This window comes from Patiria miniata, unplaced genomic scaffold (genome assembly GCF_015706575.1).
Source record: "Patiria miniata isolate m_02_andy unplaced genomic scaffold, ASM1570657v1 HiC_scaffold_1, whole genome shotgun sequence".
NCBI lineage: Eukaryota > Metazoa > Echinodermata > Asteroidea > Valvatida > Asterinidae > Patiria > Patiria miniata.
In genome coordinates, this window is record NW_024037047.1 from 24,292,225 (window position 1) to 24,317,266 (window position 25,042).

Sequence of the window (25,042 nt, forward strand, 5' to 3'; positions counted from 1 at the left end):
TGGCATGCTAAGAGCTAGAAGAAAATCTATTGCTTAAAATCGTCTAAAAAAGGGGGAAAACACTAAAGTTGTCACCAGTCCCTCCACAGGAAGTGCTGAACAAAAATTACTAATATACACATAGTATTCTAACACCACTTATGTCCCCACAGAAAAGACATACTCAAAAAGAGGGGCAACTCACCAAACTGAAACGAAATACAAAACTGGAATTGAAGAACATTAAACTGAGATGAATTCACAGATTTCTTACATAGACATTTGCCACAATTTGAACATAGGATGCTAAACATCTAATGAACTTTTAACACAAAATCGGGATATCATAAATCACTAACAGACTTCAAGAATTCCATATTTCAACACTTATTAGAAGACATTTCCACATATGCTGAACATACACATAGTATTCTAACACCACTTACAACATTTATCAATAATAATAATCATAATAATAATAAAAATAATAACTGGGGCTAGGGCACCTGGTTGAGCTTGTTGTTGGGCTCGCTGTTGTGCTTCTTGGGCTCTGAGTTGGGCACGATGGGCTTGTTGTTGGGCTTGCTGCTGGGCTTGTTGCTGGGCTTGTTGGGCTCTCTGGGCTTCTTGCTGAGTTTTCAACTGAGCTTGCTCTTGAGCTGCTTGTTTTTGGGCTGCTTGCTGTTGGGCTGCCTGCTGTTGTGCTCGTTGTTGGGATTCTTGCTCTGCTTTCAATTGGGCTTCTTGTTGCGCCGTCAATTGGGCTTGTTGTTGGACTTTCTGGGCTTGCTCTTGCTGGGCTTTGAGTTGGGCTTGTTGGGCTAGTTTCTGGGCATCTAACTGTTGCTGGAACAAAGGAAAAACAAGAGTTAAGTTAGCATATAAGCCACACACTAAAAGAGCTGCATACAAGCAGTTTCTTCAAAACTTCAATATCAACACCTAGTGTATTGGTGAGCTTGGTACCACAAATCTGGCTACTTCCTGACTGCTATAGCAAGTCAGGGCGCCAGACGAGTTGACACAACTTATTGGTATCACAATGATTTTATGCACTTGCAAATGCAGTACAGACAATGAAATACAGACCTTGAACTGAATAAGTTGCCTTCAGACGTAATGGACAATATTGGTAGAATGTATGCTGCTACACAGAAAAATAGACTGACAGTATATTTTGAACACCATACAATCTATACCGAAGTAAATGTGCCCTTTTAAATTTTCCATGGTATTGTGTGCCTTAATACTATACAGAGTGTAATGTACATTGTATACCACAGAGTATATCAATTATCATGCAACAGGCTAGCCTAGAAAATGTGGATCAAATACTGGACTTAGTAAACCACACGCTCAGTGATTGGCTACGTGTGAGGAAAATGTGTCTTTCAGGAAATCAAAATCGGGCCTTTTTTCACTTGATATTGACTATGGTGGATACTTATCGGATTAATAATCAGGGAAAATCACACGGTCAAGTGTACAGAACCTGTATCCACGAGAAAATACTGCAATCTGTTTTGGGCGAACTCACTACAAATTGCGCCTGAAAATTACAGAAAAACTGGACATCTGCAGAAACAGAATTTAATTTTCTCTGGTTATTAACCAGGTAAGTATTTTCCACAGTTACTTTCAAGTGAAAAAAAAAATACAGGTTTTAATTTCATCAAGGACACATTTTCCTCATACCTTGTATATCATCAGTGTGTGGCCCAAAATATGGAGGAAGTCCAGTATTCGAGCCACATTTATGGGGCAAGCAATAGGCCACAAAATGTACATGTAGTGTACCATAGAGAATATCAGTATACATGTACATGAACCATACCATTTACCATAATCCATACAGAAAACCATGCACATTACCACACAGAATACCACATACATGTACAGAACATCAACAAGAATATCAATGAACGATACTGAATACAGTACAGGAACCATACTGAATACAGTACAGGTACCATACAGAACATCAGTAGACCAAACAAGTGTACCATAATCCAAAAAAATACAATCCACAATACCACAGAATACAACGCAGAATACAATGTACATGTATATAGTTGCAGCTTGATAACCATAGTGCAAAAAAATATTGGAGATATTAACATTGATTTTTGTAAGCAAAATAATGATAGCTCTGATGCAATATAAAACTTCAAAAAATCAACACTGATTAAGCAGGCAAAGTGCAACAGCTGAAATGTTGAAGACACTGAAAAACAGGACGACAATCGACTCAAAATAAGCAATACATGTACACAGTAAACAGTGGCAAGTGTCTGGAAGTAACTCGCCTCAAATCTGTGAATGTGAAAAGTGAACTAATGATGCGCAACAATTTCGTGTAGATAAACATATGTGCTGTGACAATAATAACATGCTGATATCTGAGCAACAGCACTGTAAACGTGTGCACAGGTTTGAACAACACATTTGAAAGCAGTATTAAAATGTGCTGAACATGCACACATTTTAAGAAAACAACAAAACGGAAAACAGAAATAAAAAACATTCCCTCCGAGTTTGATAGTAACAGAAACAAAATATAAACGCAAAATTATTTGTTTACAGTGGAAAATGAAACAAAGAGAAGTTGAAATGTCGACATGCAGCTTTCTGCAACAAGAACACAAAGAGAAAGCTCTTGGAAAAATGCAACGTGGCGAACACAGCGGACAAAAGCTGCTTTGACAAAAACAAGTGCAAAGCAAGCGTGCAAACAAAGTAACGCTGACTGAATTGTGAATATCAGAATTGATCTTTACCTGATGTTTGTTTCCAATTACTGACGAGTTTGAATTGAGAATAAATAAAACGATAGTTAAATTAAAGACAGTTCCTTTCTTCAACGAATATTTTGCTAGGCGTAAAAGAACCCAAGAGGGTTAAATCACATTTTCCAATTTGCGGGGAATTGTTTTTGATCAACACACATAGAAAGCAGGTTTGACAATATAGCAGCGTGATTTGCATGAGCAACTGATAAACACACACAAACAGGGTGAGTAAAAAAATGAAACCCAAATGTCGGGACCATTGTTTGAGTGAAGTTCTGCATGTAGCACTTTCAAAATCTAGGATATGAAAGCCCAATTCATAATCTTTCTTTAAGTACAAAACTCATAAGAATCACTCACGTACTTTTCAAGTTTCAGAGTTTTAAACACAACCACCATTTTAAGGTTATGTCCACGGATCGAAAAAAAAAGTTGTGCATTCTTTCAGCAAAACGAAAACAATTCACACACATCCCTGTGTGATTTTTTTCGTTTTGCTGAAAGAACACTGAACTGTTTATGATCCGCGGACAGAACCTTAAAGCGGCAGTACTAGTGTTTAAAACTCCGTAACTTGAAAAGTACATGAGTGATTTGAATGATTCTTGTACTAAAAGAAAGATTATGAATTGGGCTTTCATATCCTAGCTTTTGAAAGTGCTACATGCAGAACTTCACTAAAAAAAAATGGTCCCGACATGTGGGTTTCGAATTTTTTTACTCACCCAGTAGAAAGAAAAATCATTTTTATAGTACACAAGCTGATTTACCCGATCATAGATCGGGTAGGGCGTATTTGTGTTGGGGTTAAAAATGTAGGGAGTTAAATGTAAATGGGGGACTTAGTTGAAGACATGCAGTTATAGAAAAGCAATTTCTGTGGTGCGATCTCGGGCAATTTCTGACCACTATCATAGTAAAACCAATTGTTTTGAGCAAAAGATCATCTTTTAAACATCATTTTCGAGTTTGGAGTCATTGAATCAGCTATTCTGAGTAATAGAATAATTACAGTAGGCTACAATTGTTATTCGGGAAAAAAAGTGGGGGGGGGGGAGACCAAACGATATCCTGCTTTAAAATGTTAGGGTGGGGGTCCCCGTCCCTCACCGATTGACGCCCATGATAATTATGAACCATGTATTATGTACTGTATGTAAATTTTCCGGTTGGCCTGTGAAGTTGGCATTTTGTATAGTTTTGACAACAAATCATAATGCAATAAAACGTGAAGGTGTCAAGTTGCAATGGAAATGTTGAGTGTTATACCATAAAATTACAAAGTCTGAATCATGGAGGAAGGTCATAATTAAGTTACAGTATTGGACTCTTAACCCTAAAGGGGCCGGGGGCGGAATCCGCCCCCTCAACATTTTCCGTGATAGCCTCTAAAAAAAATTCTCGCGACCCGAGCTGTTATGAATTTTTAGCCTCGAGCTTTGCGCATCTTTTGATACCAAAAACATAAAAATCGGACAACGGGTTGCCGCGTAGCGAAAATTTTTCCTGCGCTACGCGCCGTGAAAACTGAATTTTCGCATATACGTCGTGTACACAGAGCAGAATTGCAATTCGTACATATGAATAATTAATTAGCCATAATTCCAAAACCCTTTGACCTATAGTCATGAAATTTCTTGGGTATGTTAAGGAAGAGTTACTCTATGCATATGCCGAGTTTCAAAATTTTTCGTCACTCAATGGCCGAGATCTTGGGGGGGGGGGGGTGGGGGCGGAATGCCATGCATTTTTGTGACACGCATCGGCTGTACCGCGCTGTATTTCTAAGAAATTTTGTATTGAGAACATTTTGCACACTGCGCACACGTACCTGATGGCGTTGAATTCGCAGTTGTAAATTTTCATACAAAGATGGTGTCGCATGGGAGGGGTCTATAGTGTTACCAAATTGCACGTGTGCCTCCTCTTTAAGAACGCGTGCGGCATGCGTGTGAGCGTGGCACCACCTCCAAAATGGCGTCTAATTTTGTTTTGCAATTCACACTATTGCAGAGACGGTACATGTGAAGTGAAAAGATTAAGGTTATTGCTGCGACATTTTTAGCTCCTTCTGTGCATTACATGTACATTCTCACTAGCCAGGGTAGTCTCACTTATGTACGTCATAAGACGTTACCCTGGAAAACCGAGTTCACATTATTTACTAGTTTGACCTCATGTTCATTAACTGTTCATCCAAATATGGATTGACACAATTTCTGTCCAATCAGATCGCTTGTTACAAAAGCTGACCAGCGTTTATCTACAGTATGGTCGGAAAACAGTCGCCATATAATTTGCCTAAAACAAAATGCACCAAAGGATCATGAAACACGCTCTGTAGATCAAGAGTCATACCCAATCCCAACCACAACTTTTCCGCGAGTCAGCGTCGATTCTTTTTTGAATCACCAATCTGCAACTGAAGAGTGCCCATACAGCAAGGCACGAAAGCATGCTATTGCTAACAAGAGGATTTGCGAACATAATCCTCTGCTCGCACCTTTAATCACATTTGATTACCCAACCTATCATAGTCACTTAATCTCTTATGTCCGCCCACTCTATGATTTCAATCGGACATAACCGGCAAAGACTAAGTCATGCTTAAAATCCATACTAAGCCATACAAGTCACCAGAGAAGAAGTGTCACTGAATGGGATAGTGCCATCCCTTTTCCAAACAAAAAATTGGGTCAAGACTGTGGGAGAAGCAGCATTTTGTAAATATTCATTAAATGACCTCTACTAACCCTTGGATGATAAATGGCCGGATTTTACGAACATGGCTAGGTAGGGCATGTGACAAGGTTTAATTTGGCTAAGTTTGTTTGAAATCGGCCAGCTAGTTTAGGAGTTATGACAATTTTTTTCATTGGTCACGTGACCGTTTGCCCGAAGAAAGAAAGAAAGAAAGAAAGAACTAGAGGTACATTGTGCTCCGAGCACGAACCTTAGTCGTCGATATCCGACGAAGGTCTATGAAAAAAAGGCAGTAAAATTGTGCAAATTTTATGAAATCCGCATTCAACATCAATTCACCGACAGCAAGTGTTGTTTATTGGCCTCCGTACTTTTTAATCCACGGCGGGGTATCGGGCCGAATACGCGGCTAGCTTCACGCAGATGGCACTGCTATGGTGGCCCTGAAGGGACATCGCATATCGCAAACGTGTGCGCATACGTACGTATGCGATGTCGCGAAATTTATCGCGAATGTGTGCGCACACGTATGCAATGTCGTGAAACAATTCGCGAATATGTGCGCACACGTATGCGATGTCGCGAAATTTATCGCGAATATATGCGCACACGTATGCGATGTCGCGAAATTTATCGCGTATATATGCGCACACGTATGCGATGTCGCGAAACAATTCGCGAATATGTGCGCACACGTATGCGAATTTGTTTGCAATGTCGTGAATTTTATTGCATACCTTGTCGCATACCTTTCAGTAAAATTCCTAATGAACTGGGGAGTTGTAGCAGCTAGTCTGGAATCTAGACGTACTGTTAGATATAAATAGGGTCTGACTAATAAACCTTCGCGCGCACGCTGTTCCTCGTGCAATCGTTACTACCAGTACTATCGAGCGCAAACTTGCTACTTGCGCAACTTTGAAATTTGCGCGCGCAAGTTTAAACTTGCGCGCGCAAGTAGAATTACACTGAACAGGACTGCAAAGATTTAAAGTGTAAAAAAGCATTTTTAACTTTTTCATAAAATGAACCCTACTGACCGTTAGGTGACCACTGGCTAAATTCTGTGTACACCCTATATGAGGCATGGTCCAAAGATGTAACTGACCAAGTTTAACATTAATTCGGTCAAAACTGTGGGAGAAGCATTTTGTAGATTTTCATGAAATGACCACTAGTGACCATCATATGACCATTGGCTATGAACGTGGCTAGGAAGGGCACGTGTCCATTTGACCAAGTTTGCTTGAAATCCGCTGATTATTTTATGAGTTATTGCAATTTAAAAAAAATTGCCTAAATTTGATCATGTGACCGCATTTGGTCACCTGACAATTGGAAAGAAGGAAACGACTTGGACGACTAAGGTAAGAAGAAGAAGACAGAAACGTCGGACGACTAAGGTAAAGAAACGACTGTAATACAGTACCTTAATCGTTGGACGACGAAGGTAAAGAAAGAAATCGGACGATCACAGTATACCAGCGTGCTTCGCACGGCTGATACTGTATTGGCAATAAAAATACATTACATACATGTACTTCTTCTTTTCACTATCACAATCTTTTCTGCTTAGCAGTTCCTGGTCTCGATCCAAGACTGGATTTGAATTTTGTATTTCCTTATTTTGCAGCCAGTCCAGCTGTGGAGGTTTCTATCCAGCAGATGAATCACATTCAGTCTTAGCAACATTGGCAGCGCTACCCAGGATATTCTGAGCATACCTCATGCGCATGCATTAGCGTGTTTGTAAGCATTTTTTTTGGGGGGGGGGAAATATTTACACCATTGTACATGTCTGTATAGAAGATGACTAAAATCAATGTCGGAATTAAAGGACAAACTGTGTTTTCGGTGCCATTTGTGTGTTGAGTTCCAAGTTTTTATTCCAGAAAATATCAAGAGTGTTGTCACAAATAACACAAATAGCTGGTGACCAGTTTTGGCGAGTATCAACTTAAAATTCATCAAGGATTTATAAAAAGGAAACATTGCAATTTGGCAACAAGTTTGATTAAAAAAGAAAAAAGAAAAATAGAGAACCTTGCATACAACAAAAAACCTCTTACACAAACAATCACAATGCATAACTGTCTTGGCAATAAAAGTACATTACATACATGTACTTCTTCTTTTCACTATTTAATAAAAGTCTACGTCTAACCTGCTACAACTGTCTAACACTTTCAAATAATGGGAGGTTTGCGGTAACACCATGTGAATGATATCTCTCAGTGAGTTGTGTGGTTTTGAGTTGGTTCAACTCCACATTTCGAAAAGTATGCTCTGCTCGTCATCAGGAGGCTGCCGAACTCTTGCTGGTGTAGTAGTTTAAGTAGTGGATGCTTAGACAGTGGAGACTGGAGATTCTGGAGCAGGATGCTAAGTTCGGTGGGCCCGATGACGAGCAGAGCATACTGTTCGAAACGTCGAGTTAAACCAACTGGTTCATCTCAGAACCACACAACTCACAAAGAGATATCATTCACATGGTGTTACCGCAAACCCCCCATTCACTGATCATGTCCACCATGCAAACCCTGAAGTCTTGTTTATCTAACACTTTGAATGATAGTATTGCTGAGCCCCCGACCTGAGTGGGGCGCCCTCGTTGGCATAATTCAAATCCTGACACGCAGAATTTCACAGTTTTGGGGTAGATCTTGCAAACGATTTTCGGGAACCACAAAATGGTGTCCAAGTTGGAGTTGAATCCCCTACGATAACATTCCTGGATCTTTTGATCACAGATTGCAACCATACTCTTCTACTTTCAGGTGGAGTAACAGTAATGCCTATACTACTGCAAGACATCAGAGAAGCGAAAAAAGCTAAATTCGATGTCCGAACTTCAAGCACAGTAATTAGATAAAATACCCAAGCAGTGTCTTAACAACTAGAAATACACCTGGAATTTAAACACACATCTTAAACACAACTGGAACTTTTAACACGTCTACCAGGACTGTGTTGTTGGTTTGAAGCATGACAAATCTTGTACACTGTTTTTCTGTCTGGAATTGGGAGTAACTCCAACTTATGATAAGCAATCTTTTCTGCTCAGCAGTTCCTAGTCTTGATCCAAAACTGGATTTGTTTTTTGTTTTCCCCTATTTTGCAGCCAGTCCCGTGACAAATGCCGTTAATTTGCCGCCGCTGCAGAGGTCTGTAGCCACCAGATGAATCAAATTCAGTCTTAGCAATATTGGCAGCGCTACCCAGGAAATTCTGAGCGTACCTCATGCGCATGCATTAGCGTGAATACGTCGCGATAGAGGTATGCTCAGAATTTCCTGGGTAGCGCTACCAATGTTGCCAAGACTGGATTTGACTCCTCTTGTTGATAGAGACCTCATTTTGTCACGGACCGGCTGTACCAGTCACAGACAGTCAAAATTCACTTCCATTTCGCATCTATACTTTAACAACGGCTGGTCACCAGCTGTCAGATCATATGTCAAGCAAGTACTGTGTCTAGTCAAACTGGGTCCAGACAAAGCAGGCAAGTTGTGGTCACAGCTGTATCAAGTTACTTAAACAGTCCAAGGGAGTCAATCCTGTTTCATGTGGGCTGGGAATTCTTACAGGTTGAAAACAGTCACTTGATTGATTTTGACTGAAAGGACTACTTGGCACAGAATGTATGTTTGCATACGAGGGTTAATCGAACATCACCCCCCCCCAAAAAAAAAAAGAATTCAGGTTGTGTTTTTTTGATTGATTTTGCTGGTTTTTGACAATGGATCCCAGCAAATTCTCAAAGATTTTGAAAAGGTAACTTTTTTTCCATCGACTACGAAAATAATCCCTTTCGATGTTCATTTCAAAGTGAGAATAGTGGTCATGCTATTGACATGCTAAGAGCTAGAAGAAAATCTATTACTTAAAATCGTCTAAAAAAGGGAAATAGTAAATTTGTCGCCAGTCCCTCCACAGGAAGTGCTGAACATAAATTACTAATATACACATAGTATTCTAACACCACTTATGTCCCCACAAAAAAAAAGACATACTCAAAAAGAGGGGCAACTCACGAAACTGAAGCGAAATACAAAACTGGAATAGAACATTAAACTGAGATGAATTCACAGATTTCTTACATAGACATTTGCCACAATTTGAAAATAGGATGGTAAACATCTGATGAACTTGTAACACAAAATCGGGATATCATAAATCACTAACAGGCATCAAGAATTCCATATTTCAACACTAATTAGAAGACATTTCCACATATGTTTTGAAGGATTAAAAAAAAAAAACTTCAAACATGCTCCAACCCCCAAAAAGAACATACAAACTGAGTTTTTCTGAACACCAACTAAAGGCTAGCTTCTGTATCAAACTTGAAGAAGGCCCGCAAAATCTTGAGAGAGTCAATATTGAGCCTTCCCCGACATAAACATTGCCACAATTACAAAAATAAGTTCTTTACGTTTGAGATACTTCCACCAAAAGAAAGAAAGGTCCTGGAATGTTTGGGGAAAGGGGTTTTGAATTATTGGGATCCTGGTGAGTTGCCGCCAACTGGGGCTGGGGCACCCGGCTGAGCTTGTTGTTGGGCTTGCTGTTGTGCTTGTTGGGCTCTGATTTGGGCATGTTGGGCTTGTTGTTGGGCTTGTTGCTGGGCTTGCTGCTGGGCTTGTAGCTGCGCTTGTTTGACTTGATCTCGGGCAGCTTGTTGGGTTTGTTGGGCTGCGTTTAGAGGTGGTTGCTGCTGGTTGGCTTGTTGTTGGGCCTGCTGTTGCGCTTGTTGTTGGGCCTGCTGTGGTGGCTGCTGCTGTTGGGCTTGCTGTTGGGCCTGCTGAGGTGGTTGCTGTTGCTGGGCTTGTTGGGCTCTCTGTTGGGCCTCTTGCTGAGCTTTCAACTGGGCTTGCTGTTGGGCTTCTTGTTGGGCTTTCTGTTGGGCTTCTTGTTGTGCTCTCTGTTGGGCTTCTTGCTGGGCCTTTATTTGAGCTTGCTGTTGAGCTGCTTGTTGTTGGGCTGCCTGATGTTGAGCTGCTTGTTGTTGGGCTGCCTGCTGTTGAGCTGCTTGTTGTTGGGCGGCTTCCTGTTGAGCTGCTTGCTGTTGTGCTCGTTGTTGGGATTCTTGCTGTGCTTTCAATTGGGCTTCTTGTTGCGCCGTCAATTGGGCTTGTTGTTGGGCTCTCTGGGCTTGCTCTTGCTGGGCTTTGAGTTGGGCTTGTTGGGCTAGTTTCTGGGCATCTAACTGTGCTTGTTGCTAGAAAGACGAAAACAAAAAAAACAAGACTCAATTTAACATAAAAGCCAGACACTAGAAGAGCTGCACACAAGCAGCTTCTTCAAAACTTCAATATCAACACTAGTGTATTGGTGAGCTTGGTACCACAAATCCGGCTACTTCCTGACTGCTATAGTAAGCCAGGGTGCCAGACGAGATGACACAAGTTAGAGGTCTCATATCACGATGTTTTTATACACTTCTACAGAAATCATTACACAATGTAGTATGGACCTTGAACTGAATAAGTTACCTTCAGATGTATTCAGTGGCGCCCGGGGGGGGGGGGGGGGGGGGGGGGGCTTGAGGCCCCCCACCCCCAATTATATTTTATTTTTTAGTCCAACGATTTGACAAGTAGTATAATAGGGGTGTAAGTGGCGCCACCAACGTCAAAATAGTCACCCCCCCCAAAAAAAAATATCAAATTTTTTTTCTGCGGCCAAACTTTTTCAGGCAACATTTTTTTAAAAGAAATTTGAGCCCCCCCCCCCCCCCCCCCCCCAAAAAAAACCCAAATCCTGGGTGCGCCACTGGACGTAATGGACAATATTGGTAGAATGTATGGTGTTACACAGAAAAATAGTCTAACGGCATATTTTTTTATCCGATACAATTTTAAAATACCGAAGTAAATGTTCCCCCTTTAAATTCTCCATGGTATTTGTACATTGTACCTTAAGCAGAGTATCAGAGTACAGAGTACACTGTACAGAGTATCTGTATACCATAGAGTATATCATGCAATACAATGTAGGCTAGCCCCATAAATGTGAATCAAATACTGGACTTCCTTCATATCAGTGAGCCACATGCTGGTGATAGGCTACGTGTGAGGAAAATGTGTCTTTCAGGAAATCAAAATCAGGACTTTTTTTCACTTGATATTGACTATGGTGGATACTGAAAATCCTGCAATCTGTTTTGGATGAACTCACTTCAAATTTCGCCAGAAAATTAAAGGAAAACTGGACATCTACAGAAAGAGAATTTAATTTTCTCTGGTTATTATAAACCAGGTAAGTATTTTCCATAGCAACTTTCAAGTGAAAGAAAAATAAAATACTGATTTCGATTTCCTCAAAGACATTTTTTCCTCATACCTTGTCTATCACCAGTGTGTGGCTCACTAATATGGAGGAAGTCTAGCATTTGAGCCACATTTATGGGGCTAGCAATAGGCCACAAAATGTACATGTAGTATACCATACAGAATATCAGTATACATGTACATGAACCATACCGTTTACCATAATCCATACAGAAAACCATGCACATTACCACACAGAATACCACATACACGTACAGAACATCAAAAAGAATATCAATCAACCATACTGAATACAGTACATGTACCATACAGAACATCAGTAGACCAAACAAGTATACCATGATCCAAAAATACAATCCACAATACTACACAGAATACAACGCAGAATACAATGCATATAGTTGCAGCTTGATAACCATAGCGCAATTTTTTTTTGAAGATACATGTATCAACATTGATAAGCAAAATAATGAAAGCTCTGCAATAAAAACTGTCAAAAATCAATACAAGCAGGCAAGGTGCAACAGCTGAAATGTTGAAAATATTGAAAAAAAACAGAACGACAATCAACTCAAAATAAGCAATACATGTACACAGTGAACAGTGGCAAGTGTCTGGAAGTAACTCGTCTCAAATCTGTGAAAGTGAAAAGTGAACTTATGATGCACAACATATGTATGTGCTGTGACAATAATAACATGCTAACTGATATCTGAGCAACAGCACTGTAAACGTGTGCACAAGTTTTAACAACAAACTTTAAAGCAGTATTACAATGTGCTGAACATGCACCCAATTTAAGAGAACAATAAAACAGAAAAAAGAAATCATGAGACCAAAACATACATGTAGATTGTTGCAGTTTGGTCAACTTTGGTATTAACACATACATGTAGCAGTAACTTTTGAATATATGCAAACAAAATTTAAGGTAAGCAACTAAATGTTATCATTTGTCCAAAAATTTGATTGAAAATAAAATATTTAAGAAATGTGTGTCAGAGCACATAACAAGCCCCAGCCGACACCCCGTTATGGGGAAGTTTTCTATTAGGGAAATTTGGACCGAGTTAGGGGGACTTTCTGCTGTCCCCATAGTGTTTTCGGTCCCCATAATAACTATCGCTCAACAGGTGTGTGGTCCCTACAATTACGGAACAAAACTGTGTGAACTGTTCTCCCACTAACCAACATAACCAGTTCAGCAAATAAACCCAAAAATTCCCTCCTAGTTTGATAGTATTATAAACAAAATATAAACGTAAACTCTTGTATTATTTGTTTACAGTGGAAAATGAAACAGAGAAAAGTTGAACGCTTGACATGCAGCTTTCTGCGGCAAGAACACAAACAGAAAGCTCTTGGAAAAAAAGGCAACATGGCGAACACAGCGGACAAAAGCTGGCCCGTGTCTGGCATTGAAACAAGTGCAAAGCAAGCGTGCAAACAAAGTAACGCTGACTGAAGTGTGAATATCAGAATTGATCTTTACCTGATGTTTGTTTCCAATTACTGACGAGTTTGAATTGAGAATAAATAAAACGACAGTTAAATTTAAACAGTTCCTTTCTTCAACGAATATCTTGCTAGGCGTAAAAGAACATAAGAGGACTTAACCACCTTTTCCAATTTGCAGGAAAATTGTTTTGGATTAACACACATAGAAAGCAGGTTTTACAATATAGCAGCCTGATTTGCATGAGCAACTGATACACACACATACAGGGCGAGTAAAAAAACCGAAACCCAAATGTGGGGACCATTGTCTGAGTGAAGTTCTGCATGTAGCACTTTCAAAATCTAGGATATGAAAGCCCAATTCATAGTCTTTCTTTAAGTACAAGAATCATTAGAATCACTCATGTACTTTTCAAGTTACGGAGTTTTAAACACAACCACTGTTTTAAGGTTATGTCCATGGATCGCAAAAAAGGTGGTCTGTTCTTTCAGCAAAACGAAAACAATTCACACACATTCCTATGTGATTTGTTTTTCGTTTTGCTGAAAGAACACTGAACTTTTTATGATCCATGGACAGAACCTTAAAACAGCAGTATTGTTTAAAACTCCATAACCTGAAAAGTACATGAATGATTCGAATGATTTTTGTACTAAAAGCAAGCTTATGAATTGGATTTTCATATCCTAGATTTTGAAAGTGCTACATGCAGAACTTCACTAAAACAATGGTCCTGACATTTGGGTTGGTTTTTTTTTTTTACTCATTCTGTAGAAAGAAAAATCACTTTTATAGTATAGACTCATCCGGCGGCGGCCATTTTCTGCAGTGGTACCAGGCTTGTGTGAGTCGCATCAGGTAGTATGCATGCACTCCGGGCCCCTTTGACCAGTAGGTCTCTCAAACATGTCAAATGACGTCACTGCCAACAGATTGTCACGTGCATTGGCATTTTTGTTACACGCATCGGCTGTACCGCGCTGTATTTCTAAGAAATTTGTGTTGAGAACATTTTGCACACTGCGCACACTAGCCCCATAAATGTGGCTTATTTACTGGACTGACTCCGTAAACATAGGCCACACATCCACATATACAAAAACGTGTCGCACTTTGCCAAATTTTGATTTTCACATTCAGGCTTAGTTTGTAGGGGTTTTTTTTGCTTTAGAAGCATTCTCACCCTCTTTAAAGGCTAATCAGAAAGTGCTGCCTTTTTCAGATGTCTAATTTTTGTGAAATTTCATGTTGAAATTTTGATACGCAAACGTGTGCAAATGTATCTGGAAATTTCACGAAAAATAGACATCTGAAAAAGGTAGCACTTTCTGATTACCCTATAAAGAGGGTGAGTACATGTATGCTTCTAAAGCAAAAAAAAACCACTACAAACTAAGCCTAAATGTGAAAATCAAAATTTGGCAAAGTGCGACACGTTTTTGTACATGTGGATGTGTGGCCTATGTTTACGGAGGCAGTCCAGTAAATAGGCCACATTTATTGGGCTATGCGCACACGTACCTGATGGCGTTGAATACACAGTTGTAAATTTTCATACAAAGATGGTGTCACATGGGAGGGGTCTATAGTGTTAGTGACAGTACATGTGTAGTGAAAAGATTAAGTTTATTGTTGCGACATTTTTAGCTCCTTCTGTGCATTACATGTACATTCTCACTAGCCAGGGTAGTCTCACTCGTGTACTTCATACAAATGTAAGACGTTACCCTGGAAAACCGAGTTCACATTATGTACTATTTTGACCTCACGTCATTAACTGTTCATGACACTTCCAAATATGGATTGACACAATTTCTGTCCAATCAGATCGCTTGTTATAAAAGCTGTCCAGCTCACATACTCATCTACAGTACGGTCGGACAAGAGTCGCCATATTGTTTGTTGCCTAAAACAAAATGCCCCAAAAGGCTCATGAAACACGCTCTGTAGATCAAGTATTGTGAATATTCAATCATGAATATTCAGATGTCACATACTCCACAGAGTCCAGGCAGACAATTTGATTGGTGGTCGAGTGTCAAAATTGACTCAGTTTGCCAGGGCAGTGATACAAGGGTAGAACTTCCGTGGCCAGCAAGGATTGTGCTTATTACTGTCTTTTACTGTGAAACAGACAGGGATATCAGTGACAGAAACAAATATTGAAACTTAAGAAAAAACTATCAATGAGAAGGCATGAGATACTTTTCTTGTGTTGCGAAGCTTTGCAAGAAGAGAAAGATACTCTCAATAAAACTCACATCACATAAATAAAAACAAAGAAAACAACATTAGGAAAGAAAACAAGTTTAACAACATTTTGGACAGACGTCATTATGGTGTGACATGTTCTATACACGAAATATAGTTATTGCAAATTAATAAATACCTTGGAGAGTTGATGGTTTCTGAATGGTCGAGACTCGATCACGTGGCCGGGCATTAACGGTGATATAAAGACCGGCTTCAAAGAACAAGCGAATAAATGGCCCCTGAACCAGCGTTGATCCAGCCCCATGGAAGGCAATGATTGGCCAAATTTACAACAGTCATACGGCAGCTTGTAACAATACAGCACTGCACATGTGCTCAACCACCTTCGCGTGAGACTGATGCGTGCGTACGCAACACAGTTGCTATGGGTGCGCGCGCGTAAGGAAGTTTTGAAACGACATGGTACAGCGGCAGTGCACTATACTCGGGATGTTACGACGAAAGCGTAGATCTACGATTTATTTTTCTGTAAATACTTTGCCCATCGACATATTTACCTTTCCTAAACCAAGCATCTTTGTAATTCTGGACACAAGGAATGTGTAAATGAAATTCAGCTTCCTCCATAAGGTAAAAATATGAAAACATTGTTGTAATTTGTTTGGCTACGGCAGCAGAAGTCGTACGCGTACGCAATGAAGACATTGCAATTGTCCAGCGCAGCCTGGGCCCGACTGTGGTGTATATAACAACGCTTACTGAAAAGACAGGGTACCACGTATAAGTTAAAATATGGCCCATGAACATGAACACGAAAAAGTCTGGAAATATCGCCGGAAAAAGTCACAAAATTGGAGCATTTTAACTGTTTATTTCGTTAAAAAGGTATTTATTAATGGGAATAACAGTGTGAGGATCCGGTCTTCAACTGCGTGAAAATGACCGGGTTTGGGGGTGACCGCTGTTAATTCGTCTCGGTCCATTAACAGCGGTCACCCCCAAACCCGGTCATTATCACGCAGTGAAGACCGGCTCCTCACACTGTTATTCCCTTAGTAATGTCGCATGATTAATGAATATTCATTGGTAATGATGGTCATGTAGATTGTGTAGATGATAGGGTCGTTCAAATGCATTAACCCCCTTGAGTGATTTACGAGAAACCGTCCACACTCTTGCACAATCCAACACCATATGGTAAACTCTACAACTAAACTGTTGTACTCTGAATATGGTGGTATGCCTGAACCCATGTCAAGCATAATCAGTTTACTAGTGCAGTCCTCACTCCAATAGAATCCAACAAATCATGCAGTTGGACTTTGAAGGGTTGGGAGTGGTTAGGGTTAATGATCAAATGTGTTAAAATACATTCTTGCTGTTTTCTATAAAAAAGTGATGTTAGTTGTTTCAAACCAATGGGGGTCTTGACCAATATTGACCCAAGTAATAACCAGGCTGCAGGCATGCAACTGGGAAATCACAAAAAAGAGGAAATTCAAATTTTCCCCAGACTTTGTACAGTGTTTTTCTATTTTCAATGGCACACATGGGAAGTAAAAAAGAAGGAAATCAGCTGATCTGAGGAAAAGTTGCATGCCTGCAGGCTGACAATGCATGTTTCCATAGGAGGGTTAATGTTTCATGGTAAACGGAGGGATTTATGTACTCAGTTTTTGCTGTGTTGTAAAAGGTTTTTGCTGCACTAAATGGCAGACTGGAAAACCCCTAAATTACAAACAAATTCTGTGTTAAAAAGGTTAACGCAAAAGTCAAACGTTTGTGGATACCAGTCTGTGCTTCCAGGGTATTTTCAATTTGAAAGAATGGCCAGCTTGCCATGATGAAATGATGATGATACTAAGGCATTTCTAACTTTTGAATTGAATTATAGCAACTAAATAGCGAGCTTGTCGTGTTGCAATATGAAATGAAGAGATTTAAAGGTGAGTTTTTGATAAGAAACTGAAGGGCATGGTTGCAATTTTTGTATTACGTGATTGAAGTTTTATCGCAAATTTGCAATGTCCGAGCTGTTTTTGTGTGTGATAAACATAAACAAAAACAAAAAAAAGAAGTGAAAAAAACAAAAACAAAACAGACGGGTGACAGTCTACAGCAGTAACACGTCAGGTTGCAATGGCTGTGCTTCACCGAGGAAGTGACACACATCACTACACGTATGCATTCAGGGAGCTCGTGTGAGTTTATTTCGCAGAATGAGTTAGTGATGTCGCAATTGTGTCGCAATCCATTTACCTGCTGCGGCGGTTGTTGCTGTTGCTGCTGCTGCTGTTGTTGTTGTTGTTGTTGTATATTGTCTTGCTGTTGTTTCTGGGCTTCGAGCACTTGCTTTGCTACTCCATCCACGAGGTTTTTCATTTGCTCGTTGGTCTCGTGGAATTTTTCCGCTTCCCTATCGGCTGCATCTTGGATAGCATTTTCAGCTAACTGTTTGGGATCGAGCTTAACTTGGCCCTGGAACATGGATATTGTTGGATAGATTGGAGGAATGGTGATGTTGTCTAATCTTAGAGGCCCCTAGACATGGATAATCGGTGATGGGGTTAGAAACCGTGTGTCTAAACATTGATACTGTGAGATACTTTGACGGTTAGTGTTGGATCTTAATTTGAATTGCAAAAACATGAAAAAATATACATGTAGACTAGACAAAGGCCCTGGAACATGAATATCACGGGGAAGACTATATTGGAGTATGTTCAATGCTTTCTACTGAAGGAGGCCCTGATCATGGATACTTTGTAATTTGGAACAATCTGATAAATTATTGCTTTTCACGATTGAAATGGTGGAGGAAGAACTACTGGATATATTGGAATAGTGCTTGTTTGTCTATTCTAGGAGGCTATTTTCAACCCTGACAGTCACGGATCCTCCAATCTTAAAATAATTTTTCACACACCCTAGGGAGTTAAGGAGAATCACTCATTATTTTGAATAAGCCAGTTCAGTATTTCAACTGTGCCATGTGCACAACGATATGGTCCACGGGTCATTCGGGATAATCAAATGATCCAAGGCGCATGAACGCGCGAGGCGCACGATGCTTGTGTGTCAATAACGAGCAGAATGGGCATGCGCGTAACATCACGTTACATCACGTCAGCAATGTTATCCCGAATGACCTCGGGTCATTAAATACCGAAATTGCTTTTATATTGAGATAAATACACGAATCACACCTGGCACTAGTACATGGCCCTGGAACATGTATATTGTGGGAAATTGAAGTGTTATCAAGGTATGTTAAGAGACCCTCACTACCCTTAATTTGTAAGTGAGAAAATATGTCAAAACAGGTGCTCATGGCAGAAACAGTAGCCCTGGGACATGAATACTGATAGATATTAGAAGAACATTGATGATGTTGTCTAATGTAGGAGGGTACTGGACATGGATCAAGTGGGCAAAATGTTAAGTAGTGGAAAAAGTACGTTATTCTAGGGTTTCCTGTTGTATATTGCACAATAATTCTGATATTGTTGTTCGATCTGCAACTTATTCAATTTTCCGTATTTTATTATGTAATATTCAAATGTTACCCACTCATCTCCCTTATTTTATCGTCTGATGTTTGAAACTTATCTGACTACTCTGCCTCATTTCCTCATCTGAGGTTCAAACCTCACCTGACCCATCTTTCTCATTTCATCATATGAGGTTGAAACCTCACCTGACCCATGTCCCTCATTTCATCGTCTGAGGTTGGAAACTCATCCGACTCCTTTCCCTCATTTCATCATCTGAGGTTCAAATCTCGCCCGACTCATAACCCAAATTTCATCATCTGAGGTTCAAACCTCACCCGAACCATCTCCCCTTATTCCATGATCTGAGGTTCAAACCTCACCTGACCCATCTCCTTCATTTCATCATCTTAGGTTCAAACCTCACCCAACCCATCTCCCTTATTTCATTGTCTAAGGTTCCAATCTCACCCGAACTATCTCCCTTATTTCATCGTCTGAGGTTTGAGACTCATCTGACTCCTCTCCCTCATTTCATCATCTAAGGCTCAAGATTCACCCGACCCATCTCCCTTATTTCATTGTCTGAGGTTCAAACCTCACCCAACCAATCTCCCTTATTGTATCGTCTAAGGTTCCAATCTCACCCCACCTATCTCCCTGACTTCGTCGCCTGAGGTTCTAACCTCATCCATGTAACATCGAGGCTCACATCCCACCTGACTCATTTCCCTTACTTCCGTGTCTTTAGTTCAAGTCTCTTCTGGCCACTGGGTTTTAACTCCCTACTTTTAATATTGGAGGTTCGAACCCTACCTGACTCATGACGACTGGGTCTCCAGGTTGTCCCTGTTTGTTCTGCTTGTACTGATCGTGCTCCTGCTGCATCCTCATCTTGAGGTTCCTCATCTCATCTTGTATATTCTTCTCGTAATTCTCCAGTTCATCCTCCGTGTAGATGTCCTGATCCTCCAAGTCCTAACCCCCAAAATAAAGAAAGATAACTACATGTAAATACAATTTGCCAACTCAGTATAAAGTAACTGGTTCTAGGCCAACCAATGTCTCTCAAATGACAGAAGTGTAACAGTACGGTACATGCATCACCTTTATAAAGATGCGATTAAGGCTGTGCATTTTCAAAATTTGTATTTGATTACTCGAAACTGCGTTTGTTTGAATATTCAGATATTTGGAACTGCCAGCAGCAACTGGGTGCTACGCTGGTAAACATTTGCACAAAGAGCAAGCCAGTTAAAATTTGCGTGCGGCAATCGATATGGGGGCTGGAGTGTTTTGCAGTTGGTATTTTATAGCTGTAAAAAGGGATTGGCCTGCTAAAAGGATGTGAACCATGAACCGCCGTCTACAAAAAATATCGCAGACAAAAAATGTGGCACCTGACAATAAAGCACTGCAACTTGCTGATAAAATCACAATTGTGTGTGTGCCTGCATAGTTTTTTTGGTTTCGAATGTATAAACCGGCAAAAAGCTATTTAAATATCCGGTTGAGTACTTGGTATATTCAGGACAGCCCTAGATGTGATACTCATGTCATTTAAGGTCACTGAACAATATCCGTCAAGCTGAAAACAAAGGAGTCAGGTTGGCACAGTGGTTCGTTCCTCACCTGCCACCTGTGTGACCTGGGTTCAATTCCTGTCCAAGCCAACATGCAGATTAACTGGAAGGAATGTACATCATTGGCTTTTGGTGTAATTTTTAGAAATGAATTATTTGAGTGGCTAGTACCCGGTATAATAGATCAAAATATTGTTACACTAATATGTTGGAAGTTTTGTGTTCGAAAATGCTGGAAAAACCAAGAAAAACAAAAATGTTCAAATAGTCTGGTTCCCTGACTCCACTAAAGATAAAATGGATCAATTTATAGATGCTGGAAAATTGTATGGTAAGGGAACCAGTCTAGCTGGCCTGCACCGGTTCATGAACATGTGACCAATAGCAAACAAAATTTGGACTGAAAAAAAAAAATGGTAAATTTGGAGCAGTAGTTAAAAAATAGTTAGGTTTTTCCAACGGTGGTCGGCTGACCACCGTTGGAAATTTAAACAAAAATACCACTATTCTTGAAAATGACTTCACACCAGGTGCCATAATTTTACAGGATGCTTTAGACTGTCATTTACCAACATCCTAGTAAGGTTTTTCGTAAAAAATTGGTAGTTTTGTTTTTCGATGTTTGCAAAGGTTGTATATTCCCTTTAACTGGACTGTGTTTTCAGTCCCCAAATGCTTCCATGGGTTTTCCTGGGAATGTAATGTTCCTCCCACCTCCAAAACTGAATATTTCTTCGTCTTCTCTTTCTACAATATTTTTTTAGGCTTCCAGGCTACAGTTCCTGTGCACTATGAGGAACCCTCATGGTTTCACTACCAAGCAAAAAAAGGGCCAACGTCACGATACAAATGGTTTGCCAACCACCATAGAATTGCCCCGAACGATTAGCCACATCCATGACATCATTTGGGACTTTTCTTTTTATCATTTGGGGCCCTCTAAAACAATGGGATATTTGCCAACCAGTCCAGCTGTGAACAAAGGAAGGCATTTTTACCCTGGATGCACCCAACAAAGATGTGGGTGTAATACCCAACTTCAAAGGTTCATCCGCCACTAATACCCTAGAGTCAAGGCTTATGCTATCATAACAGACTAACGTGCAAGCATCACCACTGAATTGACAAACAAATTTGGAACTTATTCAAACCCATGAAAAGTTGTGAGCAGTGAAGCGTGAATTGTTTGGCACACCATCCTGAAGTGGTTGGTGAGGCTAGCGTTTTGGAACTGTTGACGGTTAATGAACCATTTGTATTGGTCTCGTTCAAATGACGTCATTTCCTACAGACCATCCACGTACATCGGCATTTTGAGCGTCAACTTGCATAACACGCATCGGCTGCGTCGTATTTCAAACACATTTCGAGCAACAAGCGCGCGTGTTTGGAACATTTTCAACACTGCGCAATGCGTGTTTGATTGCGTAAAATACGCAGTTGCAGTTCTCCTACAGAAATGGCCGTCACTAAATGAGCCCTATTGTCATGTGGTGCCTAAACAACTATAGACAAATTCTGCAACAGCGGCATTATCTGAGTGAGTCGCGCTCAGGTGGTACGCATGCACTCCAGGCTCCTTCAACCAATTGGGTTAGCAAAATGCGCGCACGTCTTAACTTTAACAATGCGTCCGGCATGAGCGCGAACGTGGTGCTATCTCAAACAAGGCTTCCAATTTTGTTCCCCGAATTAGCACATACTTTAATTAACCCTAACTCCCTAGGCCTTTTTGCTAGGATGTAGCCTCAATCCTGCCAAATCCTCCAATTGGCCTCGTGGAAAAATAGCATATAGCCTCAATCCTGCAAATTCCTCTGTTATTTCTTGAATATGGTCCATGGAGGGGCGACCACTGCCTGAATCCTGCAAAATCCTCCGACTATGACTGTCAATAGGCTGAGGCAGAGGCAGTGACATCCTGGAGCAGTGCGGAGGATTTCAAGTATAATCAAGGACTAAATTTATGCACGGCTGAGCATAAACAACACAAGGTCTGGCCCAAGACCTTGACAAAGTGAGTACTCCGAAATCAGCAACGCACTTTTGCCATGTAACCTTAATCCTGCAAATTCCTCCAATTTGCAAAAAGGATTTTGGAGGATTCAGGGCGGTTAGGGTTAAAGTTCCAAACTCTATGAAATTTATCTACGTTTGACCTCAAGCTTTATCTTTAATAGACAAATCATTTCCTTACATCCCAGCCTTTGTCCTCGTCAAAATCTTCAGCCTGTGTCGCATCCAGAAACTCCCTCTTGCTCACCATCTTGTCTTTATTTTTGTCGATCTGAAAAAGAAGAAGAATTGATTGGTAAGCTGCAGAAATAAAACTTGAGGGTTTGCATGGTGGACATAATCAATGAATGGGAGGTTTTCCGGTAACACCATGTGAATGATAGATATCTCTAGTGAGTTGTGTGGTTCTGAGGAGAACCAGTTGGTTTAACTCGACGTTTTGAACAGCATGCTTTGCTTGTCATCTGAGAAGAATCAGCTGGTTTTACTTGACATTTCAAACAGTATACTCTGCTCATCTTCCTGATGACGAGCAGAGCATACTGTTCAAAACGTTGAGTTAAACCAACTGGTTCTTCTCAGAACCACACAACTCACTAAGAGATATCTGTTATTCACATGGTGTTACCGCAAACCCCCCATTCATTAAGCTGCATAAACTAACTCAAACTTTTCAGGGTCTTCACATCCCAATGTGAAGGCACAGCAGTTGGGCTGGACCTCTCTCAATCTTGCAAGATCCTCTATCACCTCTTGGAGGATTTGATTGGATCTAGGCAGGTGAGACTTTACATTCATTATTAGGTTTGCCCTTCACCCACACATTTTTATAAACACTATTCATCTTATGAACAGTTTGGTTGCTGTTCCCGCTGCTATATCAGATTGGAACCAGCCAGCCGACCCAGGCAAGCTCAGTGGTCGAGTGGTAAGACTAGTAAGCAGGAGGTCATGGGTTCAAGTCCCAGCCGAGTGATCTTTATCTCACAATCACTCTGGACAACACTCTGAGTATACAGTGTTTATATTAATACGTCACTTCAGTGAAGGGCTAAACCCAATGCTGAATTTACATCGCCCTGACGCAAATGCCATCTTATGAATGGGATTAAACTTGCTCATTAACACATTAAAAGTTTGAAATGGCCATAAATTTGTTTTCACAAAAAAAGTGAATTTAAGTTTTGAATTCAAAAATCATCTACATGTAATCCCATTTCATAGACATGTTATGTGCAGAATCTATTGAGTCAGATGTTTTTCTTTCATTGTTTTAGAAGTTATTAGGTTATTTCCATAGAGCTATATTAAATTACTAGAGCGCTAACTCGTCATTCTGCGCGCGGAGATGCTTTGAAGCCGTCCTGGGCGCAGACATTTTTGAATTCATGTGCGTGTTTGTAGAACATAATGAAATTAGATGGATTGAATTTTGAAAGTGTACTCTACATGCAACGCGCAAGTAGAACATACGCAAACAACTTAAGTGCATCATTGACGGTTCAAAAAAACGTGACGGCAAAAAGCATCTGTAGCGCGCCGTGCACACGTTGCGCTGTTTGCGTAGAACAAAATGACATGATCGTGCGTTTCAGTTTTGGGCGTATCGGCTTCGATAACGCACCGGTATGGAATACAAACGCAGATATGCAAATAACCGTACAAAAGCCGTACAAAATGTCTAGGTCTCCATAGGTTTGTGCACAAACATGGATGCGCCCAGCAGGCATTACTTTGTACACGAAGTTAGCACTCTAGTAATTTAATATAGCTCTATGGTTATTTCCAAAGTTGGGTACGGGTACCCGATACCATAATCTGGAACTGGTTCCTGATGTCAGTGATCGGGTACTCGGGGACCCGGTTCAAATGCACACCCCTAGGGTTCCCCTATTACTTTTGAAGTGACTTGTGCTTTGACTCAACTACAACTTTCAAAGAGCATAAACATTCATGAATAAGTACAGTCGACTCTCATTAGTACAAACTCTGTTAATACAAAATTCTAGTTAAAACAAACATAAAGCCTTGGTCCTGACTGTGCATTTATGTGCACAATGAATGGGACTGATGTTCCTCTTAATACAAAATTCTGATATAACAAACAATTTGGCTAGGTCTGAACGTGTTTGTATTAACGAGTCTCCACTGTAGTTTGTCGCGCGTTAAAACTAATGACATGTTCAACAAGCAATTCTGCACTGATTAGATTTGTGGGATTTGGTACAGTCAGAAACAAATAATGCATTGTGCAGTCCACTTCAAAAAGTTTCTCAGCAACTTACACAGTAATGATGTGCACGTCTGTGCTTTGCAAGTGTAACCTCACTTTGGTTACAATATGGCTGTTTTGTGCAGTGAATATTAAAATGGCAGTGACATGATCAAGCAAACTAAAGATTTAAATTCTGTCATAAGGAGACAGCATGTCATCTCTTTGAGACTTCACACAGTGTTTATGGAACAACTAAACATATTATTTGAGAACTTTGCTTTTCAAGCATTAACGTGGCGT

General features: G+C 40.3%; 2 protein-coding genes across 5 annotated transcripts in view; both read right to left on the bottom strand.

Annotated features, from left to right (window-relative positions):
- Window positions 1-228: 228 nt before the first annotated feature.
- Window positions 229-8,232, bottom strand: LOC119731964 (putative uncharacterized protein DDB_G0279653). The gene is made up of 3 exons (XM_038205305.1): window positions 7,971-8,232; window positions 2,757-2,851; window positions 229-825 (listed from the first exon to the last, which is right to left on the bottom strand). The coding sequence occupies exons 1-3, from the start codon at window positions 8,230-8,232 to the stop codon at window positions 412-414; spliced, it is 771 nt and encodes a 256-aa protein (XP_038061233.1). The 3' UTR covers window positions 229-411.
- A 1,586-nt stretch (window positions 8,233-9,818) lies between these two features.
- Window positions 9,819-25,042, bottom strand: part of LOC119726352 (nucleobindin-2-like) — a 35,945-nt gene continuing 20,721 nt past the window's right edge. For 3 of the 4 annotated variants that reach the window (XM_038198019.1, XM_038198011.1, XM_038198022.1), the window contains exons 9-12: window positions 22,709-22,798; window positions 19,745-19,906; window positions 17,697-17,915; window positions 9,819-10,692 (exon numbers count right to left, since the gene is read on the bottom strand). In XM_038198019.1, coding sequence (XP_038053947.1) covers window positions 9,970-10,692; window positions 17,697-17,915; window positions 19,745-19,906; window positions 22,709-22,798 — 1,194 coding nt within the window. In that variant the 3' untranslated portion in view covers window positions 9,819-9,969. The remainder of the gene's footprint in view (window positions 10,693-17,696; window positions 17,916-19,744; window positions 19,907-22,708; window positions 22,799-25,042) is intronic. The other variant, XM_038198030.1, reaches the window with a different exon arrangement.

Coding starts and splice junctions, on each gene's coding strand:
- LOC119731964 (XM_038205305.1), bottom strand. CDS start 8,232: ATGGTTGCAATCTGTGATCAAAAGATCCAGGAATGTTATCGTAGGGGA. Junction 2,852..7,970: donor CAGTGAATGGGGGGTTTGCG/GTAACACCATGT, acceptor TTTTACGCCTAG/CAAAATATTCGTTGAAGAAA. Junction 826..2,756: donor TAATTGGAAACAAACATCAG/GTAAAGATCAAT, acceptor CCTTTGTTCCAG/CAACAGTTAGATGCCCAGAA.